This window comes from Rhinatrema bivittatum, chromosome 5 (genome assembly GCF_901001135.1).
Source record: "Rhinatrema bivittatum chromosome 5, aRhiBiv1.1, whole genome shotgun sequence".
NCBI classification, from domain to species: domain Eukaryota; kingdom Metazoa; phylum Chordata; class Amphibia; order Gymnophiona; family Rhinatrematidae; genus Rhinatrema; species Rhinatrema bivittatum.
The window spans coordinates 52,006,070-52,032,802 of NC_042619.1; the positions used below are offsets into that span (position 1 = coordinate 52,006,070).

The following is a 26,733-nucleotide window of genomic DNA, read 5'->3' on the forward strand; positions in this document are numbered from 1 at the left end:
GCAAGCTCATGTCAAGCCAATGGGCTCCTGCAACCCATTAATATAAGACCAGGAAAGTCAGGTTTGTGTGAGCAACCACCTGTGCTGGCAGGCTCTGTGAGCTTCAGGCATTATAGACCTTTTCTGCATGGAAACGGTTTACACATCATACGGTGGTTTTTGTCACCTCTGATTAGGTCCTTCCTCAGCGGCCACAGCTTCTAAAGGACTCCGTCGGAACAAGGGAAACAGACTCTCTACAGGCTCACTGTAAGCATGCTGTCACCTTTATCCTGCAATGGCTGCGGTGCACCGCCATTCCACAGTACTCGTTCTGTCCTATGTTAAGAACAGGTTATGGTTTGCCTGGGCCAGGCACACCCTGTTCAGCAGTTTGTCGCACTGTGACTCCTTTGGCTGAGAGTAGGGAGGTCATCCGCTCAGAGGAGGCATCAACAGGCACAGTGTTAGAGGCATGGCACTTCCCCACATCCCACATTTAGGATACATCCCAGGACGTAACATGCTTTACTTTACACACATTTGCTGTGCATGTCAGGCCACCTTTGCTTCCACACTATCACTGTTCCTTACACCTGTCTGTCCTCTGTTTGCTCTGCCCTGCTTAAGAAGGGACAATCTTTACACCTATAGACCACTGTACAGCTTCTTGCAGCCTCCCTATAGGGTACAAGCACATCAGTTGTGCTGCTTATCAAATGATTAGGTGTTTGTTGCTGACAATATTCAAGGGCACACTTTGTGTGTGGATTCCCATGTGGCTGCTCATTGCAGACTCCACAGTTGTCAAGTGACATGGTATGACAGATGCACGTTAGTGCTGCAGAAAAAGGAGCATCACCCACACCGGGTATGGGTGTCCATACTGGTGTATTCTGAATCTTTCAGACTCTGCTGGTTTATGTTTGAGGAATGAACAGGACCATGCATGGGCAGGTGCCTATTGTCTTGCTTGACATGCTCACTGTGCCCTTCAAAGAATGGATAACCTTTCAGTAAAGCTTGCCATGACAGACTCCATCAGATTATGCCTCCCATCTGTGACCAGAACCAGGATTAGCATGTAGGAGAACACCTGTTAGAGGACAGCGCTTTCAGGTCATGAACAGAACCTCTCCATTCAGAACTTCAAGCAATCATGCATTGCCATTGGATTATCTGTCCCTGCAAGCAGCTGTTACTGTTAAGGGCATCATCAAGGTGTGAAGGTTAGTCCAAAGCAGCCCAATGGTGATTTTCCCATAATACTACTACTTTCACATAAGACTTTGTACTGTTAGTGAAGACATGAGGCCCAATGACTAACATACTGTACTTATATTCATGTAACATATGCATGCCATATGTGAACATGGGCACCTAAGCACCTCTGCCCTTGCAAAAAGCAAACATAGAAATGGTGAATGTAAGGCTTGCAAAACCAAAAGGCAACTTTTTACAACTGTTCTAGCCATGTCCATTTACTTCCACATCACTGGTGCAACATTTACAGACAGATATCACTCCATGAAATGAGAATCAAATATCGTAGTGTGCCTAGCCATTAGCTATACAACCCCGACTACATATAAATGGATATGCTGTGTGAGGGAGGCCGATGAAGAATGTGTGTGAAACGCACACAGTGAGTGATCAAGGCAGCCATAGTACAGCATTTCACAGTAAGAACAGTCACATTCATTTCCAGTATGGACTACATGTCTGTCTGTATCCAAGCAGATACTCCTTAATATGGCCCATGTTAATGCACTTTTTGCAGTTTTGTGCGACCCCACTCTGGGTGACTTTACTGTTACAGCAAATGGGTCAATGGTTCTCCTTCATGCACAAATATTCTGTATAGCAGCTTGCAGTAAACAGAGCCATGTGCACGCAACACCATAGATTACTGTCATTTCAGGTAGGTGCACTTACAGAAGAGTTGTCCGGATTTAGGATGTTAGGCAAACCACTGACATTCACACAAGTATATGCAGCAGCAGAAGCTGTTTATTCTCACATCCACTAATGAGGCATCATGATGTGGTAGGCCTCCTATGTGTTCCCTGGTTGACATTGCTGTGTATTGAGTATGTGCTGGCAAGGCCCTCACACATACCACCTGCAGACTGAAAGGTTGTCATTGGAGCTGCAAGCCGCATATGACGATGATATTGAGGCAACATAGATCTGGGCATAGTGAAGGTGCACGTGAGTCTGTATGCCTAATTAGCCAGAATGACCTTATATGATCCAGCCATATGCATATGACAGTGATGTCATTGGTGAGAGACAGAGGTAAGGCCTGTAAAACTTACACGTGTATGATCTTTTCCTTTCTGATCAAAGAGGTGAGAGCTGTCATTGAGCTATGACTGATGAAGTGAAGGAGGTACACCACTTCGGCCACTGCTGTTACTTCACTATCCAGCAAGTGCTTAGTCACATTGCAGTTAATGCTTAACACACATTGGGGCTGATGCAATACTGTGTGCTCAGCCGAGCGCACTGTATAACCCGCAGTTGGATGTGGGTTAAATGTAAATGCATGTGAATGAAGTTATTAGTCATTAACTCCAATGCAAAAAATAAATGTGCGTCTCAGACACACATTTATCGCTCAGCTATTAATGCCTGCCTAGAGCCGGCATTAATAGCTGAGCGCATTGAAAAAAAGTACAGAAAAGCAGAAAAAAACTGCTTCTCTGTACTTCTTTAAAACCGGCCGGCTGCATTATGAAAACCGATGTGATAAACTCGGCATCGGTTTTCATAACCGGTGGCCTGCAGTTATGAAAAACAATGCCAAGTTTATCGGCGTCAGTGTGTTCATAACCGGCAGACCGCTGGCAACCGTGGGGTTGGGTTAGCAAGGAGGCGCTAAGGTTGCGCAAGCGACCCTAGCGCCTCCTTGCTAGCGCGACCCCCTAATTTGTTTATAGCATGGCGCCCCCCTGGTGGGCACCATGCGCATGTTTAAGAAAGAGGGCGCTGAAAAGTCAGCGCCCGCTTTCTGCAATTACTTTAGCATCGCCCCATAGAGCACATCAGCAGTGGCAGGAGCCTGCCATTATGCACATCAACAGTGAGACATCTGGCTGCACTCATTGTATTCCTGCCTGCCCTGTAGGGGTGCATGGTTTGGAAAGGAAAAGGGTAACTCAATGCACAGTGCAGTAGCTAACACACCCCTCACTATAAGGATCATCAAAGCAGTAAGGGGAGATATAAAAGGTTACATGTCTCCTGTGTGCTGTATTGTGGGCAGGTGTGCTGAATGGCTACAAAGACCATGCTGCTATTTGAATGACATGTAAGCTACTTACCCACTCTACCAACCTCCATTCTGTCTACAGTTCCTGAACCCAGTGCTCTGTCTATGGTGAAGTACTGAACCACAGGGGGAGGAGTTAGCCTACAGTGCTTGCACCGGAAGCATGTGATCCAGTAACATTATTACGCGGGACGTCTCCTTGTCAGGGTACGCGAGAGATGCAGCCATGGTGCCATTCACGGCATATGGTCATACACAGCCATAGCAGCCATGCCTATTTTACAAAGGGAAAGGGGCTGAAATGAATGTCACTCACATGTACACATGTTCACATACAGAGTCAACTATTTTTTATCTGTATCCTGTTATGGGCCATCATCTAACATTTAGAGGAGCAGGCCCAAGAATGTTTTGACTGAACACACTCAGCAAGTCATGCAAGTAGCATTTTACAGCTCATACTTAGAGTCCGCTAGGCCTCCCCTGCTGGGGGAAAGCAGAGTCCCGTGCCTTTGTTAAAAGTGTGTCTGTAACAGGTGCTGGCGAAGCTGGCTGCCACTGACTGTGTTCTCCTGGAGTCGTGCACGGCATGCACACATGGGGGATCAGGTCTGAGATCAGGATGTATAGCCATTGGTGTTCCATGGTGAACAGCCACATTATGGAAAACACAGCACAGCAAGATTATCCCAGCAGCTTTCGGGGGAGCATACATTAAAGCTCCCCCCCCCCTTCTTGCCCAAACATCGAAAGCGGCTTTTCAGAAGGCTGAAGGTACGTTCTATGACTGAGCATGTGGCACATAAGGCATCATTGTATCTCACCTCTTGTGGCATATCAGGCTGGCGTATGGGGGTCATAAGCCACGGCCTGCATCCATACCCTGAGTCTCCTGTACCAATGACAGATGTAAGCCATTAAACTTCACTGTCTTTATGTCAGATGTGACTATGTCACCACTACATCCTGTAGCACTATACAACATCAGCTGTACCTTTTTGAGTGTTTAGACCAGATTCTGGCTACTACATGTTTGCTGTTGGCCACAGCAGAATTTGGAGGTATAGCATGACTGGCCCTCATAACCACACTAATGTTACCGTTGTGTATCTGCCTGCTAACCTTCCTGACTATTGTTCATACTTCGATACCTGTGCTAAGAGGTTAGGCGTGACCTAATGCTGTCATGGTTCTGAGACATATGTGCTCTGCATTGAGTTCTATGTAGCTTACCTTTCCAAAATACATACATGGGTAACAAGGCAGGCCAGTGACATGCACCGCTGAATGACAGTGGTACAAGGCTCTGACGAGGATCCTAAACCTCAGGATCTCAGGTATACCTCAGTAACTGAGCACAGCTAACATCACGGTGCCAGCTATGGGCACCATTCACAGTTGACAATGACATGAACCCTTGCAAGAGTAGATAAGTGGAGGAGGCCAACTAGTGAAATCAAGTAAGAAATGCATGCAACATATAAGCCGCTTCATATTGTCCATTCAGTGGGTTGTGGGAAACAGCACTTTGGTAGGCCAGAGCAACATTTTGGGAGAAAGACCGATTCGGACACAGTAAGTTGCATTATGAAGCATATAGGCCTGGTGTGATGGCAGCATTTGGGTCTAACCTCACAGGCCTAAGCATCCCATTTGGGTGGCATGACACACATACACATAGACTAAGATGGTATATATTTGGAAAAGTGTCTCTTACCTACAAGACAACCTTCACCGTACATGCCAGCCTCAAAATTTTGAAAGAGAACAGATTGCCTGAGTATAAAAGAATCGTGCGCTGCTCCTGGGAACTTGGCCATCACGTCGAGGATCCGCATTCCAGCATCAAAGACTATTTGCACGTTGAGGGAGTGGAAGAGCTTTCTGTTGCGGTACACCTCCTCCCTTTCACGTGGTGGAATGATGGCCACATGAGTGCAGTCAATAGCTCCAATGATATTAGGAACATGAGCAAAAGCATAGAAACCATCAAGTCCTGCCTGTTGTGAGGAAAGTGTATGTATTGAGGCATGCAGTCTATTACAGCCTCAATGACCTGGTCCAGACTTCGTGAAAAGGTGCCTTGGGACATTCCACCCATGACAGCTACTGTGGATTGGAAGGAGCCACTTGCGGTGAAATGCAGGGCGGCCAAGAGTTTGGTGAGGCCAGGAACAGCATGGGACCTTCTGGTTCGAGGGTCAAGACCACCTCGTATGTCTTCATATAATTCCAGTAGAGCACGAGAGCTGAGACGATACCTGGTAATCACAATGTCCTCTGGCATACCCAGCAACGAAGTTCGTGGAAGAAAGATCCGCTCCCTGTACCTGCGGCAACATTGCGGCAGAGCCCGTACCTTCCCTCACATGTCTTGCAATGGGCCTTGCCCCGGGTCGTGGTTGACCTTCACCCACATCCTGGTGTCTGCGGCGGGCCTGCTCAGCCATGAAGTGGGCTTGCCAAGTGCACTTGGGACTTTGTAGATGTAGTAGGGAACATTGACCTACTAAGAACAATCCTTTTTATTGGTCCAGAATGGCTTAGTAGGTGTGTGGGGATTGTTTGCTGTTTTTTTCGCACACAATATGCGCCGCAATAATACCACAGGGTGCGATACGTGCAGCAATACAGCCTAACGCAATGGGAAAAGGTGTAGTTATTGGGCGTGTTATGAGCTGTGATAATAGTGCAGGCTTTTCGCGGATCGCAGTAATACCTCCCTACTTTACATTTGTCCCGCCCAACTCACCCCCTTGAATAGTTAATTTTAAATTTATTTTCGCACACCGTGATATGCCTTTTTACCGCGTTGTACGATGTTATCGCAAACGATACAGCCGTATCACGTGCGATAACGGCTTTTCGCATGTTGGAAAATAACCCCCTAAGTTAGAAAAAAAGATTGACCTGAAGAAACAGGAAGTATGAGAGGAAACAGAAAGACTGCTAGGAAAGTCACCAATATCCCAAAATGAAGCAAGAGAAGAGAAAAATGCTCTATGGTATCCAAAACTGGGATCAATGAGTAGAAGAATGAACATGTTAGAGTTAGCAAGCTTGTGATTAGTGCAGGGGTGGCTAGCACAAGTCCTCGAGCCACAATCAGGTCTGATTTTAGGAGATCCACAATGAATATTGCATGAGATAGATTTGTATCCAATGGAGGCAGGGCATGCAGATCTAGCCAATGCATATTCTTTGTGGATATCCTGAAAACGTAGCCTGCTTGTGGTTCTTGAGGACCGGAGGTGGCCATCCCTGGATTAATGACCATGAGGAATACAGCAGGGTTTCCACAACCTGTCCTGGGAACCCCATAGCCAATTGGGTTTTCAGGATATCTATCATAAATATGCATGAGATAAATTTCCTTGTACTGTGTCTCCATGATATGCAAATTTATTTCATGCATATTCATGGTGGATATCCTGAAAACTTGACTGGCTGTGAGGTCCCCAGGACAGGTTTGGGAAGCCTTGGAATATAGTTTCTGCAAAAGAAAAAAAAATATCATACAGATGGGAATAAGAAAGTGAATGAAAAATAAGGAAAAAGTAAAATTCAGAGAAAAATTACTCCAGGGCCTTGAAATATAAGGAAGGGGTGAGTTTACATTTTATAGATCTATTACATCTATTACATTCATGTCTCGTATAGATTTATATCTTTATAACTAACTATAACAGTGTATTTATTATTTAATCAGGCTGATGGCTAAACAAAGGCTAGTAATCTTACCATTTTCATTCAAGATATATCATAGACTGAATATTTTATATTACTCTTTTCGTCATGGTTATCTTACACCCGTACAGCAGAGCTATGCACAATAAACTTTCTAGACTTGATGCATATTTTTTCTGTGACTATTTTGCACACTTACACCATGGTGCTGTTCCTGAAGGGGTAAATGTATTCTCCGTCCCCTGTGTCACAAAGAGGGCCACCAATCAAACCCATGGACGAAATGATCACACAGTACAAGGCCCCTACAGCGCCCAGTGCAGCCAGGAACATAGAGACCAGCATCTGTAAAGGATAAGAGCCAAAGCACAGAGTACACCGAAACAGTACATACAGCAAAGAATCACACACGTCAACAAAATGGATGTTCTGTGCGTCATAGTTTAGTTAGCAGCATTTGAAAACTTGTTAATAGGGTTTCGGAGTTTCAGTCGGAAACTGAACCAAGTATTGCGGTCGCCTTCTTAGGCCACTTGAATATGTAGAAACAAGGATCAACAAAGAAGTTGTAGGCGATACATTTTTAATGGATGACATTGATACATCTGTGATGAGCTTTCAAGAGCTAAGCTCCCTCCAGCAGATCAGTGAAGAGACAGCGCAGGTATGCTGGGTTTTAGCAGCACAAACGGGCCGATACAGAGCGCACTGTTAACCCGCCATTGGACGCGCGTTTTCCCTTAACCCTTATTCAGTAAGGGGCCGAAAACGCACGTCCAATCTGTCGAACCTAATAACGCCCGCAACATGCAAATACATGTTGATGGCCCTATTAGGTATTCCCGCGCGATTCAGAAAACAAAATGTGCAGCCAAGCCGCACATTTTGCTTTCATAAATTAGCGCCTACCCAAAGGTAGGCGCTAATTTCTTCGGGCACTGGGAAAGCAGTGCACAGAAAAGCAGTAAAAACTGCTTTTCTGTGCACCCTCCGACTTAATATCATGGTGATATTAAGTTGGAGGTCCTGAAACTTTCCAAAAGTAAAAAAAAAAAAAAAAGAAAAAAAAAATTGAAGTCGGCCCGCGGCTGTTGGGTTGAAAACCCGACGCTCAATTTTGCCGGCGTCCGGTTTCCGAGCCCATGGCGGTCAGCGGGCTCGAGAACCGACGCCGGCAAAATTGAGCGTCGGCTGTCAAACCCGCTGACAGCCGCCGCTCCGGTCCAAAAGGAGGCGCTAGGGACATGCTAGTGTCCCTAGCGCCTCCTTTTACCTGGTTTTACCGCCAGGCCTAATTAGCATACTGAATCGCGCGCACAGGAGAGTGGCTTGTGCGCGTGCCGGGAGAGCAGGCGTTTGCCCGCTCTCTCGCCGACTTTACTGAATCGGCCCGATAGTCAGCTAAGGCCTTTGGTAGTCTGCAAATGTAATTACAGTTAAGTAAAGGGAAGGTGAGGGGAAAGGGATGACAGAGGTGACTGTGACAGAAAACCTTTACTACTGCTACTATACAGCTTATCATTTTTAAAGCTCTGCTAGACAACCCAGAAGTTCAAAGGGCCCCTATCTCGTAATAGATAAGAAAACCAATGTGCTTATTGAGGGTAATTTTATATGTGAGCGGGTAGGGCTAAAGTCTGCATGTAACTTGTACCCGCAGAAATTTAGGCAACATTGTCAAAACAAACACGCTCATATGTTTGCTTTGCAAATGCTCAGGTGCCTGTGCACATTACCTCCCACAAAGTTAGACCTGCTCTACACAGGACAGGAACTTGTGCAGAGTAATTTACACATACACTTTTCAAAATCAAAAAGTAGGGGAAGGGAGGTTAGTTTAGGGGGTTTGGAAGTTCCGATTTTGGAGCGGCCTGGGAAGGAACGGGGGACAGCCATGGGCATCGGCTCGAGCAAGTTGCCGGGTAGCACGCTCACATGGACGCGCTCGCGCTTCTTTTAAACCCTACCCCTATATTTTCTTTTTTACGATGCATACTTTGAGGGTAACTTTCAAACCGGTCCGCGGGCGCTCTTTGGCGCATGTGCAGCGATGCACGCTCGGACCTGTGGCCATTTTATAACTTACGTGCTGTATATGCACGCACGTTATAAAATAACCTGTCTGCATGCACATGCACGTCTAATTTTAAGTGGGCGCGTACAAGGCCGCACAAATCCCGTGGAAGCTGGAGGTTTTTAAAGGGGGCATGCGCCCACGCCATTGCCAGATTCACCAGTGCATCCACCAGTTCACCCAGATAACTCACTCCCTCCAGTTTCCCCAGACCCTTAAATCACTTTAGCTATGGCTAATTTTTCTTTTTTTTACACTTGCACTTCTTCCATCTCTTGCTATGCCCCGAACTGCTTATGCCCCACCCAGACCGTGCCCACACCCCACCCCTTTTAGAAAACTTTTGAGATGAGCAAGCAGCGGGAGACAGCCACGTATCTGGGCAGCTTTTAAAATTCGGTCGGCGTGCGCCAGTCTGACTTGTGTGCACATCCCCCAGTTGATGCGCGGGCTTTGAGAATTCTCCTCCATATTTTTACAATGTTTGGACTTTTTGGGACATCCCTAAATTTTGTGCATAGCATGTGCTGAAATGCTTTTGCACATGCTGAAAGGACAGATGTGTCATAAAATGATATTTTTGTTTCATATGCTGCTAACTAAACTATTACTTTTTTTTTTTTTGTGTCATTTCGGATGAGACACGCCACAAAATGATTTAAGAAATAGCAATGTTTTCATGTCAGCTTAAGACGACAGCACATCCCTAGAGCCCATCCCCAAGCAGCTTTAGCTCCTGCGTGCTCCCTTGAGGCAGTACTTGCACGCATCCCCTCTACATTAGGCCTACAACTCCCCGGTGCCATAAAATTCTTGTTCACATATGCAGGAACAGCACAATTCAAGACTGTAAATTTCTTACCCCGCATCTATTAGCACAGCACCCATCTCCTCCTGTGCCCAGCATCATAAAAGAAGGCAGGAACACCTGTAATGAGATGCAGATGTGATAGATGAGGAGCAAGTAGCCATCTACACAAATTTTGTCTCTGCTATAGGGCATTAGAAGGTCTATGCAATAATTTTTAGCGTGCTTGTTAAGGCTCTCATGTGCACATAAAAATAGTGAGCCATGCAGAAAGATCTTAGCATGGATGTTAACGAGGTCCAAAAAGACAGCATGAGCATGCACAAATCTGTGTGTCGGCGCATGCAAATGAAGCAACGTCATGTGCAAATGAAGGGTTACACTGAATTCATGGTAAATACTATGGTGTGCTTTCCCTCCACACTACTTAGCATTAGCAAATGTTTGCTAACAGGATGCTATTTAATATTGGCAAGGACCTGGTGTTAACTTACTAAGATGGGTGTAGAAAGGCAAGCCAAATAGCACAAGTACGCTAAATTACGCAAGCTCTTGAGAGGGCTCGGTTAACTGGAAACAGAGGTCCTAAAAATTGAAGGCCATGGACAGGAGATGACCTTATAAACCGGTACCTATAGACCCTTGGAGATGATTACATTTGGCCACACTTCTCCATGCCAAAATAAAACACAGATAATACACACTTTTTGAGGGAATTCTTGCACACACATGCTCATATTCATACCACACACGTGTCTTCTCAAACATACAGACACATCACAGAGACTCTTCAAGCATTGCTCCACAGCTCATAATGCACAGGGCACAGAGGTTTCATACTGATGTGGAAACGGACAGGATCCAAGGTACAGACCTTCTTTTCAGGATCATTGTTGTTACTGCTGTTGATTAGTCTGGTCATAGACATTGAGAGTCATCATTCTGAAAAGCAGTGCTTGTGGGGGTCCCAGCCCCAGTCTGACTAGGCACAAAAGCAGACCTCCCCCCATGAAGAAGGGCCCCCTCACAGGCAAGTGACTAGTCAGTGGATCCCCACTAGTCCTTCCCCCATCATCTTCTTCAGTGTGAAAAGAGAGCTTTAATAGAGTAACAGCAAGGCGGGAGACACATGGAGGAGGGGGAGAGAATGACAGAGTGAAGGAAGTAACTGAGGTGACACACTTGAGCACTTAAAAAATAACCTGCCTTTCTTTACACAAGGCAAATATCTTTCCAAGCAATGGGTTACCAGAGGACAAAAGTCTTTGCTGTTCATTGATAGTTACTCTGGCCAAAGACCACTGTAGGCACACAGAGGCTTGAGGATGAAGAGCAGTCTGATCCTCAAAAGCTGAACAGTTCTGGTTTGAGCGCCAAGCTCATGTGTGTGAGCTTTGAGGCAGTAGAAAACGGTATGGTTCAGCCACTGAGATGCCCACACTACAGGATAGTTGTAAAGGGTGGGTGGGAAATAGTTGTTATTACCCTTTCAAGTCAGAGCAGCCAGATTCCTTCCTGGGCATCCCTTTTGCATGCTCCCTTTTATCTCCAACCATGTCCTCTGACACTGCTCTTTGAAGATCCTTACTGACCAATAAGACAGAGGATTCTAAACATGCAGTCATGTCAGTTTTCTGCTCTCCTGCAATTCTCCACACTCCTTGGATTTCCTCAGCTGGACTTTAGTAGGTTTCCCACTTCTTCCCTTTGCATTGACAAGCAACCCTCGAGTACCAGGCTTATCTCTATACCCCTTAGAAATCAGCAGGAGGAATCAAGAGAAAAAGAGAATTGAGCATGCTCAGTTTAACGTAATCAAGCTATTTATCTTGCCATCGGTAAGTAACATGCTCATGTTATTTAGCCAATGTATTTAGGGTTTTCTTGGATAAAAATGGTGAGAGCATACTATTTCTGAAATATTTTACTGTGAGCATGCCAAATCTTTTTGCTTCACTTGTTATGTGACTTTTTAACATGCCTATTAAATGTTTTTGCAAACACATGATAAACTTGGTTTAGGGTAAGTTTTAATATATAGGCCCCTTTGTCTATTTAGTGTTAAGAAATATCTTACCAACAGTCCTGCTCCAACAATGCCATGGAAGAACCATACAAAATCTGTTATCTGATTGGCCTGCAAGATCTGTCCGTTTGGGAAGTACAGGAGGAGATTCGCTATTATGGCGCCTAACCCAAATGGACACAACATGACTCCAATACACTTTGAACACTTTCCTGTGCACATTTTGCTGTAGTTGAACACTAGAAAGAAAAAGAAAACATTACAACAATTATGCCATGAAAATAAATAGTTGTGACTTATGGTTGTAATCTTTCATAAGCAGAAACCCTTAAGTAATAAGTAGTATACTAGCAGTTTCTCCACCTGTAGAGCAGAATATAGTTTTATATATATATATATATATATATATATATATATATATATATATATATATATAATTTTATTTATTTATTTTTTTTATTTGGTAAGGTAGTGAAACATTAATTTGGTAAGGCAGTGAAACATTAAAAAAATTATACGTAAGGATCTCATCAAATTGTCCCTTATGAGTTGCATCAGAGTCTTCACAGAGCCTGGATATGTGATGTCAGACAGAGTAGGAGGTATCTTGCAGGGAGTGTGTGTATCAAAACTCATGAGCCCACTTTGGCTTCAGTTCTGTTCCTTCAGCCTCCTGTCCTGGGGCCTAAGGGTGTGTTTCCCAGGCCCTGAAACATGGGAGATTTTCTTGGGATCCAATGAGGTGATCTCAGGAAGAAGGGAGTTAGTCCTATACTCCTCTCATGCTATGTGGAGATTATCTGAAAGCTCTGAAGGATGGATTTCTTGTTGGAGTCAGCTTAAGAACTGCCAGACTGGGAGATCCTACTTGCAGAGTTGCTGTTGAAAGAATTTGTCAACAGATGCTCAAAATGAAGTTGTATCAGGAGGAATTTCCAACTTCCTACTGTGGAGGATATCTGCATTCAGCTTGCAGGTATTATCGAGGGAAAGTGCTCGGGGAGGTCCAGTTTAAGAGTACCGACTGCCAGGGAGTGCAGATTTGCCAGTGGCTGTATCTGCGGTTTCTTGGATTTTGTTTTCTGTACTGATGTGCTCTATTCCTAAATGTCCCTACCGGGGATTTTCATCTGCAATCAAGTTAACCAGTGAATGGATTTATTGATTTTTAAGAACCCCCAACTCATTGTGTTTTTCTTTTGTCCTTTTTCTTACTGAGACACAGCAGAAGACCTCCAGAGAGCCTATGAGCCGTGAAAGACTTTATCTATCCACCCGTTGGAAAAAGAATCCGGGAGCATGGGTCTGAACGTGGCTCCAGCATTCCCAAGTAAGTTCCTGTAACAGACTGACCAGTGAAACAGAGGCTACATATACAGTAATACATTCGATCTCGATACTCTTGGCTTTAAATTCTCTGCCTGATAAGTAGAATAGTGCGTTATCAGTTGCGCTTACAGAGGGTCAATTGAACGCTAGTTTCAAACATACTAAAATACTGAAATCTAATATGGGTTTGAGGGAAATGCAGTTTAAAAGAGGCCTAAAATATCTCCTGCTAGAGCTTACAGAGGGACGATGGGTCATGTCTTCTGGACATGTGACATAATTAATACATTCTGGGATGGAATTAAAGCTTTCTTTGAGCATATTCTTGTACAAAATATCTCTTTCCTACCAGAGGGAGTCTTATTTGATGACTCTGCTTCCTTCCAAATTCAAGGTAAAGGTAATAGGCTACTTATATATAAAACTCGTCTGTTAGGGAAAAACAATATTCTTATGATATGGACAGAGGAGGAAGCTCCTTCATTTTGGGAGTGGAAGAAAGCCTTTGATAACTTAATGTTAGTGGAAAAAACAGCGATGGGTCTGTCGTTTAAACATAATCAGACCTTTTTGGAGATATGAAATGCATATATTCAAATCTTGGCTATTAAGGTCTGATGTGCTGTGCCAAATTCTTTATTCATCTGAATAGGTTTTGAAGTTTTGTTATATTGGGGGCTGGGTCCTGTCATATGAAATATTGTTACAGTTATTGCTCCGAATGATGCTTATCATATGTGTATATATATATATACCAAGCCCTTTCCTCTCGCTGGTTCTGGTTTAGTAATTGGTATTAGGGGAATTTCAGGATGGGTGGGAGGAGAAATATTATGAAAATATGTGTCGATTCATATCGTATGTTGTGCTTTTCAGAGCCATCACATGCTGCATATTATTTTATTTGTGTTATTGATTCCTTCAATAAAAAGTTGAAACATTGCATTCGATCCTGAAAAAGAGTTCTGCAGTACTGCAATGTTTGACAGTCAACAGAATGTTAAAAGAAAAGTTATCTAGTTAACTGCTGATTGGTATTGCAACAGGTAACACTAGATGGGCCTTATGGTTCTTATCTGTTGTCATATTCTATATTTCTAGTTAATCTGATACACAAAATAGACTTCAGTTTTAAGTTCAGGATGTCTGAAGCTCGGATTCAGGCATAATTATGAATGCTTATTGACGTTTTCGTGATTTGCCTGTGCTTTGCAGAATAAGGATGGAGAAGCCATCATTCCTTCCCTGGTGCAGGAGAACAGATGAAGCACGCTAGGTCCAGACTCTTGGATCCATGAGCAGTTTTGGTCAAACCTTTCTACAGGAAAAATTCTGTACTCGACATGTGTTGCAACAAAATATATAAACACAATACAACAATAAATCATAGAGAGTACTTTATCCGCATAAGTGCCCTCTTGTAAAATTGCCTGCCCGATATGCAGGGGAAAAATATGTGTACTGTACACCTTGTAAGTGCATATTTATTCTTCCCCGAATATTGGAGAGGGGACAGAGTCTGGCCAGGGACTGGACTTACATTCATATTATTTTAAATTTAATCTGTCTGCACATCACTTCCTCCAGGGGAGCTCCCTGCAAACTTTAGCGGGCAGTTTTTCCTGGGATAAATTCCACCGCGAAAGTGCGTGTGCGCTTTTGCTGTAAAAAATTAGGGTAAAGTCTGCTGGTAAAAAGTCCCTGCAGATGTAATGCTGGCTAAAAATTATCTCCTAAAAAAAATAACATAAAAATTAAAATCAATTGCATGGGCGTGACATACATGCCTGTCCTGAGAAATCTCTCTTTCTTCACCCCAAAGATCTCCTAACACCCCCTTTTACAAGAGTTGCTCTTTGGAAACCCTCCAACATCTTAAGATATTGGCCCTCTAAAGCCTTAAAAAGCCAATGAGTAAACTGAGCCCATAAGTCTCAATGCTGTGAAATTTGGAAGTGTGCAAAAAAAAAAACCCTGATGAATAAATCTCTGTGGGGCAGATCTGAATATCCCCTGGCTATCCCGAATATCTTGTGTATAGTATAAATAAATAAATGCTGTGCACACAATATCTCCAGCTGTTTGAATATGTACACAACTCATACATTTTGCAAAAAGAAGCCACTCTCTGCGTGTATGGCTTAGAATATTTTGGGGATTTTGGTTTTGCAAGGCTCGGAACCCGAGGAGAGCTCCTCACTTCCAGCAGTACTGACGTTCTTCTGCTGTCAACAGCTGGGGCAGCACCCACAATTTTTAGATTTTTTTCAAAACTCCACAGCCCCATGCATATGTTTATATATTCGTGTTTGTGTGAGCATGGAGGAAATTGGTACAAGAGGACTGCAGGACGCTCACAAAGGTTTCCTGTGCTTCCTCCTCTGAGCTACATGTAGCACTGATGTACTTTGTCTATCAGTGTGAGAAAATACCATTCACCCACCTTTCAGAGAGTATACCCAGGGAGAAAGGCTGGCCTGGGCAAAGCTCAAGTCCTCCCCGAAAAATAGCACAAACCTTAGATGTTTCTCTATTGTAACTGCAAACAGTGACGTCATCTACTGCTCACAAAACCGAAGTGTCTGACTTCATCTGGAAGCTGGAACTTCAATTCCATGCATCCAATTCAAAGGGAAACGGAAGTGGCTTAGCCTTGGGTCTTTTGATCTGGAGCTGTATGGGCACCTTAGTGAATGCTTACTTTGCACCAATTTCAAAACTTGTGGGGACTGTTTTTTTAAAGGTTTAACTGGATAACTCTGGATGTTAACTGGTTAAATCTCACCAGTTAAAAATAGCCCCCTCTGGCCAACTACATTAAACCCCCTCCCCCCATATGCACAAAGAGCATAAATTTAGCCACTCAATAATAGGGCCAGGTTTAGTCAAAGGAAAGAAGTTAGTTCGTTAGTGTGGCTTTTCATCGTTAACACGCCAATTCACATTTCCTATGGGCGAATGAATTGCAGGTTTAAATCTAACTAGTCAAACCCAGCCAGTTAGGTTCATCTGAAAATATGGATATAGATAACAGGTTACAATTAACTGGATATCTTTGCCATTCAGCTGCTCTTTGAAAATCTGATAGACAGATCCTGCAGTTGTCCACAAATCTTGCAAAAAACATTTTAAAGATAAAAATGCTTATTCCAGTAAAAATATTAAAAAGAAGCAGAGCAAGTTGACTTCAATGCAAACTGCATATCTTCAGGATGCTTCATTTTGTATGATTTTTGTGGATTCATCGTTTTTAGTTAAAGTTTTGGAAGTGTGTTTTTCTCACTGAGATTTGACTTTGTTTATTTTTTTTCTTTTAGATCAACTTCTAGCTCTATGACTGGCACAAGCCTGTTATTGGTAATGTTGGAATTTGAAATATCACGAGGAAATCCTACGTGCAACGTGAAACAGTCATTGCTTTTGCCTGTGATATTTTGAAATTACCCCCCCGGGCTTTTCCACAATTGCAGAAAGCAGGGCAAAGTACTGTTTGCTCAGCTCTTTGCCTATGGCTTAAAATCTCAGCTGAATGTTTGCTTCAGCAAAATTGTAACAGCTGCACCCCCCACTTTTAACCACCACACTATTCAAAACAGATCCTCCATAAAATGAGTGACTGTGCATTAGTAATCTATGCAAACATGGCACGCTAGTGCTGTAACTCATTCTGTCCACTTCTGAAAAAGCTCAGGTTTTGTAACCAAAAAGTGCTAATTAAAAATGTACACAAAATGCTGAGAGATGTTTCCAGCGGTCTTTGAACCCGGCCCCAAAATACCATTTTCTCTTAGAAAGCCTGGTCAGAGTCTCCCTGTGGCTTCATCTCTTTTCACTCCCTCCCTCTCTCTGTCCATGATGTCATGCTAAACCTAAGCAGGTTCCCAGAACAGCAAAACAGAAATCTACATTTGGCCTTGTGTTACTACACAAGAGGTTTTATAAATACATGTGCCAGTTAGTTCACTGAGAAAAAGAAGACAGGCTTTGTACAACACAAAAACATGTCAAAAAAACATACCTAAGAAATAATAACTTCTTCTTAAACATACTTCCAAATAATGAATGCATTAATCTGGAATTAATTGGTGCACTGGATTCCAGATCTCTTGGAATAAAACTAACCAAGTTACATTTATGGGCTGCAGCTGCCCAGAAATGTAACTTGGTTAGTCTCTACTGTAAGTAAAACAGAGAATTCCCCCAAAGTCTTTCATCTATTCAGGTGCCATCTTTCCAATTAGAATGATTTTACAAACAATGGAGATCAAATATCTAATACATTTCTATGGTTTCACGATAACACATCAGAAAATAAAATTACTTTCCAAATAACAATTGTGACTTTCCCCCAAATTTTCTGCCAAAATGTTTGGATATCATTAAAATCTAGAAACATAGAATATGATGGCAGATAAAGACCATCTAGTCCATCCAGTCTGCTTATCCATATCCACTGCTGAGCAGTCCCTTCCTCTCCCTCAGAGATCCTCTGTGCTTCTCTCATGCTTCCTTGGATTCAGATACTGTTCCTGTCTTCACTACCTCCACAGAAAGGCTGATCCATGTATCCACCACCCTTTTTGTAAAGAAATATTTCCTTAGAATACTCCTGAGTCTACCACTTTTCACCCTCATCCCGTGTCCTCTCATTCTAAAGCCTCCTTTCTGTTGAAAGAGGCCTGCCTCCAGTGCATTTATTCCTTAGAGGTATTTAAACTTCTCTATAATATCTCCCCTGTCTCTCCTTTCCTCCAGGGTATATATGTTTAGATCTTTAAAGCTGGCATCTTATGCTTTATGATGAAGACCATTGACCATTTTTTAATAGCTGCCACCTGGATTAATGCCCTCTGGTTTATATCCTTATGAGGGTGCAGTCGCCAGAATTGTACACAGTTCTCTAAATGAGGCCTCACCAGAGACTTTTATACTGAGGCAATGTTACCTCCTTTTGCCTGCTGGCTATTCCTCTCCCTGTTCACCAAAGCATCCTTCTGGCTTTTGCTGTCACCTTGTCTACCTGTTTGGCCACCTTAAGGTCATCAGATACGATCATCCCCAGAGCCCACTTCTATTCTGTTAACACAAGAACTTCACCTACTATACTGCACTTATCCATGGATTTTTGCAACCCAAATGCATAACCCAGCACTTTTTAGCATTAAGTCTTAGCTGCCAGACTCTAGACCACTCCTCAAGCTTCACTAGGTCCCTCCTTATGTTTTCCCACACATTCCAGGATGTCTATCTTGTTGCAGGTTTTAATAATTCAGCAAAACCAATGAAGAGAATTTATCTATGAGTATCCTATAGAATTTCAAGCTCACTATTCACCCACTGTGTGCATTCCTCTTCTAAATATTGAACTGGCATGTATTCTGCAAGCATATAGCAGAATTATATTTGCATATATTATTAGGATGCTTGAGATACCTCGAGGTGCTTAAGGTCTGACAAATCTGTTTGACTGATTTGCAGTTTAAGGAACCTTTTGTCTAAGAGACCAGACGTAGGGACTTATTCAAGGAAGACTTGTTCCATGGGTACAGAATAGGGAAAATCCTTTCTGAATAAGGCTCATAATTCAATAAATAGAACCTTTTATATTTGATTTGAAAAAATCTTCCAATTTTTTCTAAAAAAAAAAAAAAAAAGTACAGTTAACCATTTTGTGACTTCTCCTGTCAGTCATAAAATGAGTATTTCTATAAGTTAAACTACACATAATTAATTGCCATAATTCAGGATATGTTTTTCTTTCTTAGCAAGGTTAACTAGGTTCTATTCCTAATATTTGTACCCGCACCACTATTTAAATTAAGATCCATTCAGCTATTTATAAATTACTCCTTACTGTAAGGATCACCCTAAAATAATTCTGTTGATTTTACACTCATTGACAAGGCTACTGGCAACAGCCATGAGAAGTGTTAAGTGTTTTCTTTCTTGATTTCCAAAATGAGATTGAAATGTTATTTATTTTAAAGCATTTCTTTCCTGCTTGCGCCAGGGCTCATGGCAGGGGACATAAAAACTGTTCACAATTATCATCAAATTAATTACATTAAACCCCCCTCCCCCCCCCCAAACAGCAGTTCCCTTAAACCCCCAGAACGACACTTACCGTGCTGCAGGCGTCTTTAAAATAAAAAAAATGGATCTCAAGAAAGCATCTGAACAGGGGGACTGTGAGCTCCCTAAATGCCCAGCCTGAAAGTGTACCTCTCAGCAGACTGTCAGCTTTGTGACTTATCTTGCTTAGTACCAGTCTCCAGGCAGCACAGAACCCTGGCTGATTGATAGAATTCCACTAAACAAACAGGAGTTTGCCCCAAAATAATTTGGAAGAGCCCTGAACTTTCTGTCTGCTTCGGTCGGCTGGCACAAGTGGTACATTATCTTTTCACATAGCCTGCAATATTGATTTTTTTAAGGCAATGAATGCCTTGCAGTGTTCCACTGGTCAGAACCCCCCCCCCCCCCCCCCCCACCTCCGGTCTTATTGATTCTAAACAGAAATGCGCTATGAGCAGATAAGAGAAGGCCCAATGAGAAGCGCGGGAAAATCAGATGACGCAATGAATTAGATTTTAGCCAGAATCGGTATCTCAACACTAGGATCACAATCCCAGAGAATTACCAAAGATGGATTTTTAGAGGGGAGATGAGGAGAGTTAATTCGAATGTTTGTACTACACGTAAATGAAATACAAAATTATACAGAGAAGTAGTGTTTTCCTGTTAAGCATTGAACTCTTGCATTCGTTCATGTCGTAGCGCAGTGTGAAAATGTTCTCCGTTCACAGAGAAATATATACCGCTTCAGTAAAGAGCGTGACGACTGGTAAAATAGCTTGCACTATGCGATTCCTGGATACAATCTCCCGCTGAGAACATTTCAATCCCGCCTCCTCCTGAAATCAAAAAAACATATGCATATTCCAAGAATTCCCCCTTCTTCCTTCCTAGCCACCTCGCGAGCTCTATTAGAAACAGATTGTAAGAGAGACTTGAATAAATATCTGTCCCCACATATTTTATTGTCCTCTAATTTTCTCCATCCTTCTAAAGCAACTCTATAAATAGACGTTGCCTCTTCATCAATTTGGGAGCTACTAGCCTATGTCTGTGTATTGTATTTGCATCAGTAGATTCTCTGGTAGAATTTACCATAGGAGACAGAATGATAGTGCTATCGCCTTCCCACAGGCTCATAAGTGGCTCCTTGGAACACTTTCATGCCCAGGTCTGTCCAGAACGGTGCTAGGACCACCCTTGTCCCCTGAGGGCACTTGTTGTCCCTCCTGATAGCTTTGAGAGTGGTCCTTTATAAATCAGAATATTCAGTATGCCCAGACATTAGATTTCATGTCAAGGATGCTATTTCCAGACTCCATTCTCTGTGGGACTGATCACTCCTACCTCATCCAACTCCGAGGGAAGTGGGAGGTGCCTCATTTTAATGGGAGCATAATGGACATCTCCCTCCACAAATAATAATCCTCCTCATCATTCTTTTTTTTATTTCACACTTTTCCAGCTAAAGAGTTCAAAGTATGTTACAGTAGGCAAAAGTTTACATTCACAGTGTTATAAAGATGCAGTAGCTGGGTAGTGGCTAATGCTGGCATTCACGGTGTCATAGCTCAGCTTTGTTTCAAGCAGTTCTTGCACTTGGTGTGCTTCGCTGTGCCAACATATAGGCCGTGCAAGCCCTGTTCCTGCATCCCTTCTTATCTGGGCACAGGCCTGTTTAGTTCCAGGGTCATGTCACGTCCTGGGTCCTCTAAAACAAACAAACTCTCATCAACTACCCCTAATAACCCTTACAACTACTTTCATTTCCTACATCACCTGCGGAGTCAATATGCTAACCTACCCCATCCCCATCATTCATCATCACTACTCTCACAACTTGAGACTGCCTCAACGACCCTTAAGCCACACCAAGAGATCACTCATCCCCATCATGATTTCACCTCTCACCCAGCTATTAGGACTCACTTTATTTTCTCTGACACTCTTCAACGCCCAATCCCTCACAAAGAAAACCCACATCTTCAATGACTACCTACTAGATTCCAAACCAGACATCTGTGCCATCTGTGCCATCACAGAAACCTGGTTAAAAAGCTCTGACATTCCCCTGATAAACCAACTACCGATACACCTCTACGACTTCTTCTCAATCCCAAGACACAAAAAAAAAGGAGGAGGGCTTCTACTAGCCGCCAAGAAAGAATTCTATCTCACACAGCAACCAGTCAAGACCCCCACAAAAAAACTGGAACTAGGTCTGTTCAAGTCGAAACATATCCAAATTCTTTTGGTTTACGCTCCACCAGGTATACTCGACACCGAAGCCTCCCCTCTCATAGAAACTATCGCCAAATACATCAACACAGACTCTCCGGCTATGATATTGGGGGATTTCAATCTTCATGTTGATGCCTCACCTCTCTCTCCTAATGTTGAATCCTTACTCTCAACTCTCAGAGCCATGGGTTTTGAACAAATCATCAATAAACCAACCCACAAAGCAGGACACACGCTTGATCTCATTTTCATTAATTCTAACCTGTCTTACTATAATTCTCCAGACTGCACCCCTGTACCTTGGTCGGACCACTCACTGATATCTACTACTCTCTCCACCAAAGTAAATCCTATTGAATCTCAACCGCAATCTACCATCCACTTCCGAAAATCATGTCCCTCCGACACTCTTAGTGAACATCTAACTAAAGATCTTCCTAATATGGATATCTCCAACCCCAACGCGGCCCTTCTCTCTTGGAGCAATATCACGGAATCAATAGCCAATAAACTCTGCCCTAAAATGACGAAAACCATCAATTGGTCACAAAAAAAGAAACAACCCTGGTTCTCCCCAGAACTTAAACTGATGAAGCTAGACCTCAGACACAAAGAAGGCTTATGGCGTAATAACCCCAACACCACAACTCTATCGGATTACAAACGTACCCTCCATCTCTACAAGATCTCTATTCTACAGACAAAAAAAGAATTCTATGCAAGCAGAATCCACAATATACAATATGATGCCAGGGCTCTGTTTTCCTTCGTATCCCAACTCACAAAACCTTCTGCCCCCACTATCCCTGATGAACAGGCTCAATCAAAAGCCAATGAACTAGCAGTCTTCTTCCTGGATAAAATCACAAACACACTGGCACTTCTTCCCACTAACCCAATGCTCCCAGCTCTAGACTCCAATCCCACCCATCATCCTAGAGCCACCCTCGACTCCTTCGAACCTACAACTACCCTGGAGATAGAATCAACCCTTAAAAAAATGAAACCATCCAGCCATCCGACGGACCACATCCCTACTAAACTTCTGCTCCTCATCCCCAGCACCATCTCTAGAGCACTAACTAACTTCATAAACTGTTCCCTAACCCAAGGAAACTACCCAGATGAGCTAAAAACTGCATCTCTCAAACCCCTCTTGAAGAAACCCAACCTGGATACAAAAGAACTCTCCATTTACAGACCTATATCCAACCTTCCATTTCTAGCAAAGCTCACAGAGAAAATTGTGAACACACAACTCTCTGACTACCTTGAGGAACATAAAATACTATACCCCTCACAGTACGGTTTCCGGAAATCCTCCAGTACAGAAACCCTTCTCATCTCCCTTTCAGACCACATCCTCCTGGGTCTTGACAAAGGACTTTCATACCTACTGGTCCTCCTAGATATCTCAGCGGCTTTCGATACGGTAAACCATGCCATTCTTCTAAAACCGTCTATCTGACATTGGAATCGCTGGACTCGCCCTCAGATGGTTCAACTCTTTCCTCAAAAATAGAAGCTACAAGGTTAGAGTCAACAACAGAGAATCACCAAGTTATAAAGCAACGCTAGGCGTCCCACAAGGCTCTTCTCTATCCCCGACCCTCTTCAATATCTACTTACTGCCCCTCTGCCATCTGCTCACAAACCTAAAATTAACACATTACCTCTATGCAGATGATGTTCAGATATTGATCCCTATAAAAGATTCTCTGCCAGAAACGCTTGACTACTGGGAAAATTGCCTGAAGTCCATAAAAAGCCTCCTCTCTAGCCTGAACCTGGTTCTAAACGCATCCAAGACGGAAATCCTTATCATCACCCCTGAACACTCGACCAACATCGACATTACAGCTCTGGACCCACAGATTTCTCAAACTAGAGATTTAGGAATTATACTAGACAATCATCTGAATCTAAAGAAATCAATTAATAATATCACCAAGGACTGTTTCTATAAGCTTCAAGTTCTAAAAAGAATCAAACCCCTTTTCCACTTTCAGGACTTTAGAACCATCCTTCAATCCACGTTATTCTCGAAAACAGACTACTGCAATGCCTTACTCCTGGGGCTCCCCATTTCAGCCACAAAACCTATACAAATGCTCCAGAACGCAGCAGCCAGAATCCTAACCAATACCAACCGCCGTGCTCACATTACCCCCATCCTTCGAAACCTACATTGGCTGCCAATAAAATATAGAATTCTATATAAAGCTCTCACTATAATCCACAAATCTATCCACAAACAGCTCACACTAGACCTTCAGACCCCTCTCAAACACCGCTCGTCCGAAAGACCCATCAGAGAAGCTTATAAAGGAACCCTTCAAGTCCCACCTACAAAATACACCTGTCTAAAAACCACCAAAGAACGTTCCTTCTCCACAGCAGGCCCTGTCCTCTGGAACAGACTACCGACAGACCTAAGACTGGAACCTTGCCTTCATACCTTTCGAAGAAAACTGAAGACGTGGCTTTTCCTCCAAGCCTTCCCCTAGTCAAAATGACACTGCGGACTCAGCCCAAGGAATGAGATAATTACTAATCTCATAACCCGTTTTATATTATTTATTTGTTGCTAATTCCGCTCTACCTTTCTTCCTGGCTACTTTAGCCCCCAAGTTCAATGCCCTTGTTTTATGTAACTTTGCTTGTTTCAGCCTTCTTGTTTGGTTACACTTGTTAATCCCCTAAGTTCCATGTAAACCGGCCTGATGTGAATTCCATTCATGAAGTCCGGTATAGAAATATATATTAAATAAATAAATAAATAAATAAATAATTGCCCTGCTATCCAGGCAAGGAAATTCTTTTCCCAAAACTCCATTTGCTAGTCCCTCAAACCAGATATCAGGGAGATCCCACAGGCGCTTCCAACATTGCTGCCTGCTCCCTGGCTGGATGATGTCTGAATGTTCAGTCTAGTAATGGGACACCTTCCAATAGGTCCCTTCCAAGAGTCCCTCCTCCTTTCCATCATTACAAAAGCATTGCTGTGATCTAGGACTACTGTGCAAATATGTTTAAGGCTTTTCTGATACATTTTAAATTTTTTGTTTGGCGCTTATAAATTGACAAACTTAGCTCAGCTACTATATTTGGTCTCTCTTGAGTAGTCTTGTACTGATCCACTTGTTCGAATCAGATGTAGGGGGTAGACTACCATTAAATACCAAGGACTAAACCAAAAGCTTATCCAGCCATTATATCTTATTCATTCATGGTGTCAGCCGCCTTGAACATCATTGGAAAGGCAGCCCAAAAATCCAAATAAATAAATAAATGCCTCAGCTGTTACAGAACTCAGCCTCTTCCCCCAAAACTGGGCTTAATGTTCCCTACCTTAGTGATAAGGTACTGCCCGGTAACTATATACGAGGTCTAGTGCACATATGCACGCCCGCCCTTGACGTCGTGCCGCCGGGACGAAGAACTCACCGTCCTCCGGTGCTGATCTTCCGGGGCATGTCGGGTGCGGGCCTCTCGCGAGAGTGTGCCCCCCACCCCCCGACATGCCCATGACATCATCAGACTGCGAAGCTCTCCAACGAGCAGGTCGCAGCGCCGATATAAGCCTGCCTCGCCGCTGCCTTCGCCCCTTTTCAGCAGCGGCGAAGGCAAGCGAAGTGACGAAGGCCCCAGCCAAGCGACGAAGGCCCCAGCCTCGCGAATGCAAGCGATGGCAAGCGACCACCCCAGCCACGTGATCAGCACATCCACGGCAAGAGACCAGACACACACAGCCCCGACCGCAAGTATTGCGCTTCTGGGCGCGGGGGTGTTTCTTGGACCGCTACAAAACAAGGGATCCGAGTAAAAAAGGGCAAGGCATGGCAAGGCCCTATCTATAAAAAAAAAAAAAAAAAGGTGGGGGTGGGGGAAACGCCGGCAGCCTGCACTTGGCTTACAAAATTGGCCCAGCTGGCCAGCGGCAGCCAGATCACGTGGCACACACATGAATCTCCCCCCCCCCCCCCCCCAGCTTTAATATCAATGTTTCTTTCAACCAAAACATTTTTTTTTTCTTGGCACTCCTGAGCGAGTCCTAGATTAAAAAAAAATTTAACAGAGAGAAATAAGCACTCCTCTAGGACTGGTGAGAACATAAGAACATAAGAACATGCCATACTGGGTCAGACCAAGGGTCCATCAAGCCCAGCATCCTATTTCCAACAGAGGCCAAACCAGGCCATAAGAACCTGGCAAGTACCCAAAAACTAAGTCTATTCCATGTTACCGCTGCTAGTAATAGCAGTGGCTATTTTCTAAGTCAACATAATTAATAGCAGGTAATGGACTTCTCCTCCAAGAACTTATCCAATCCTTTTTTAAACACAGCTATACTAACTGCACTAACCACATCCTCTGGCAACAAATTCCAGAGTTTAATTGTGCGTTGAGTGAAAAAGAGCTTTCTCTGATTAGTTTTAAATGTGCCACATGCTAACTTCATGGAGTGCCCCCTAGTCTTTCTATTATCCGAAAGAGTAAATAACTGATTCACATTAACCCATTCTAGACCTCTCACGATTTTAAACACCTCTATCATATTCCCCCTCAGCCATCTCTTCTCCAAGCTGAAAAATCATAATCTCTTTATGTATTTATTTATTTATTATATATGTAAAAGTGTTTATATACTGCTTTTACAAATATAAATTAATCAAAATGGTTTACAATAATAAAATTAATAAAGAATAAAAGAAAATAAAATTACAAAAAAACATAATAACACATAGTAAAGTACAATAAAAATAAAAGCTTAATACATTTAAAATATAATCAAATCAGGTGCCATAAATACCGCAGAGTATGTGGAGGTATGGGAAGGCTGGAGGAGGAAGGAAGAATGTATAAAAGGAGGGAAAACTGGAGAGGGGAGGGGAGGGAGAGAGATTGAAAGTCTTTCCTCATAGGGGAGTTGTTCCATCCCCTTTATCATTTTGGTTGCCCTTCTCTGTACCTTCTCCATTGCAACTATATCTTTTTTTGAGATGCGGCGACCAGAATTGTACACAGTATTCAAGGTGCGGTCTCACTATGAAGCGATACAGAGGCATTATGACATTTTCCGTTTTATTCACCATTCCCTTTCTAATAATTCCCAACATTCTGTTTGCTTTTTTGACTGCTGCAGCACACTGAGCCGACGATTTCAATGTGTTATCCACTATGACACCTAGATTTCTTTCTTGGGTGGTAGCTCCTAATATGGAACCGAACATTGTGTA

The 26,733-nt window shown here is 43.1% G+C and overlaps 1 protein-coding gene across 1 annotated transcript in view; it reads right to left on the reverse strand.

The window, feature by feature from the left end:
* The window catches only part of LOC115091498 (transmembrane 4 L6 family member 1-like), a 41,063-nt gene extending 21,586 nt beyond the window's left edge, over positions 1–19,477 (reverse strand). The window contains exons 1-4 of the mRNA XM_029601710.1: positions 19,302–19,477; positions 11,900–12,087; positions 9,877–9,942; positions 7,140–7,285 (exon numbers count right to left, since the gene is read on the reverse strand). Coding sequence (XP_029457570.1) covers positions 7,140–7,285; positions 9,877–9,942; positions 11,900–12,070 — 383 coding nt within the window. The 5' untranslated portion in view covers positions 12,071–12,087; positions 19,302–19,477. The remainder of the gene's footprint in view (positions 1–7,139; positions 7,286–9,876; positions 9,943–11,899; positions 12,088–19,301) is intronic.
* Positions 19,478–26,733: the final 7,256 nt, after the last annotated feature.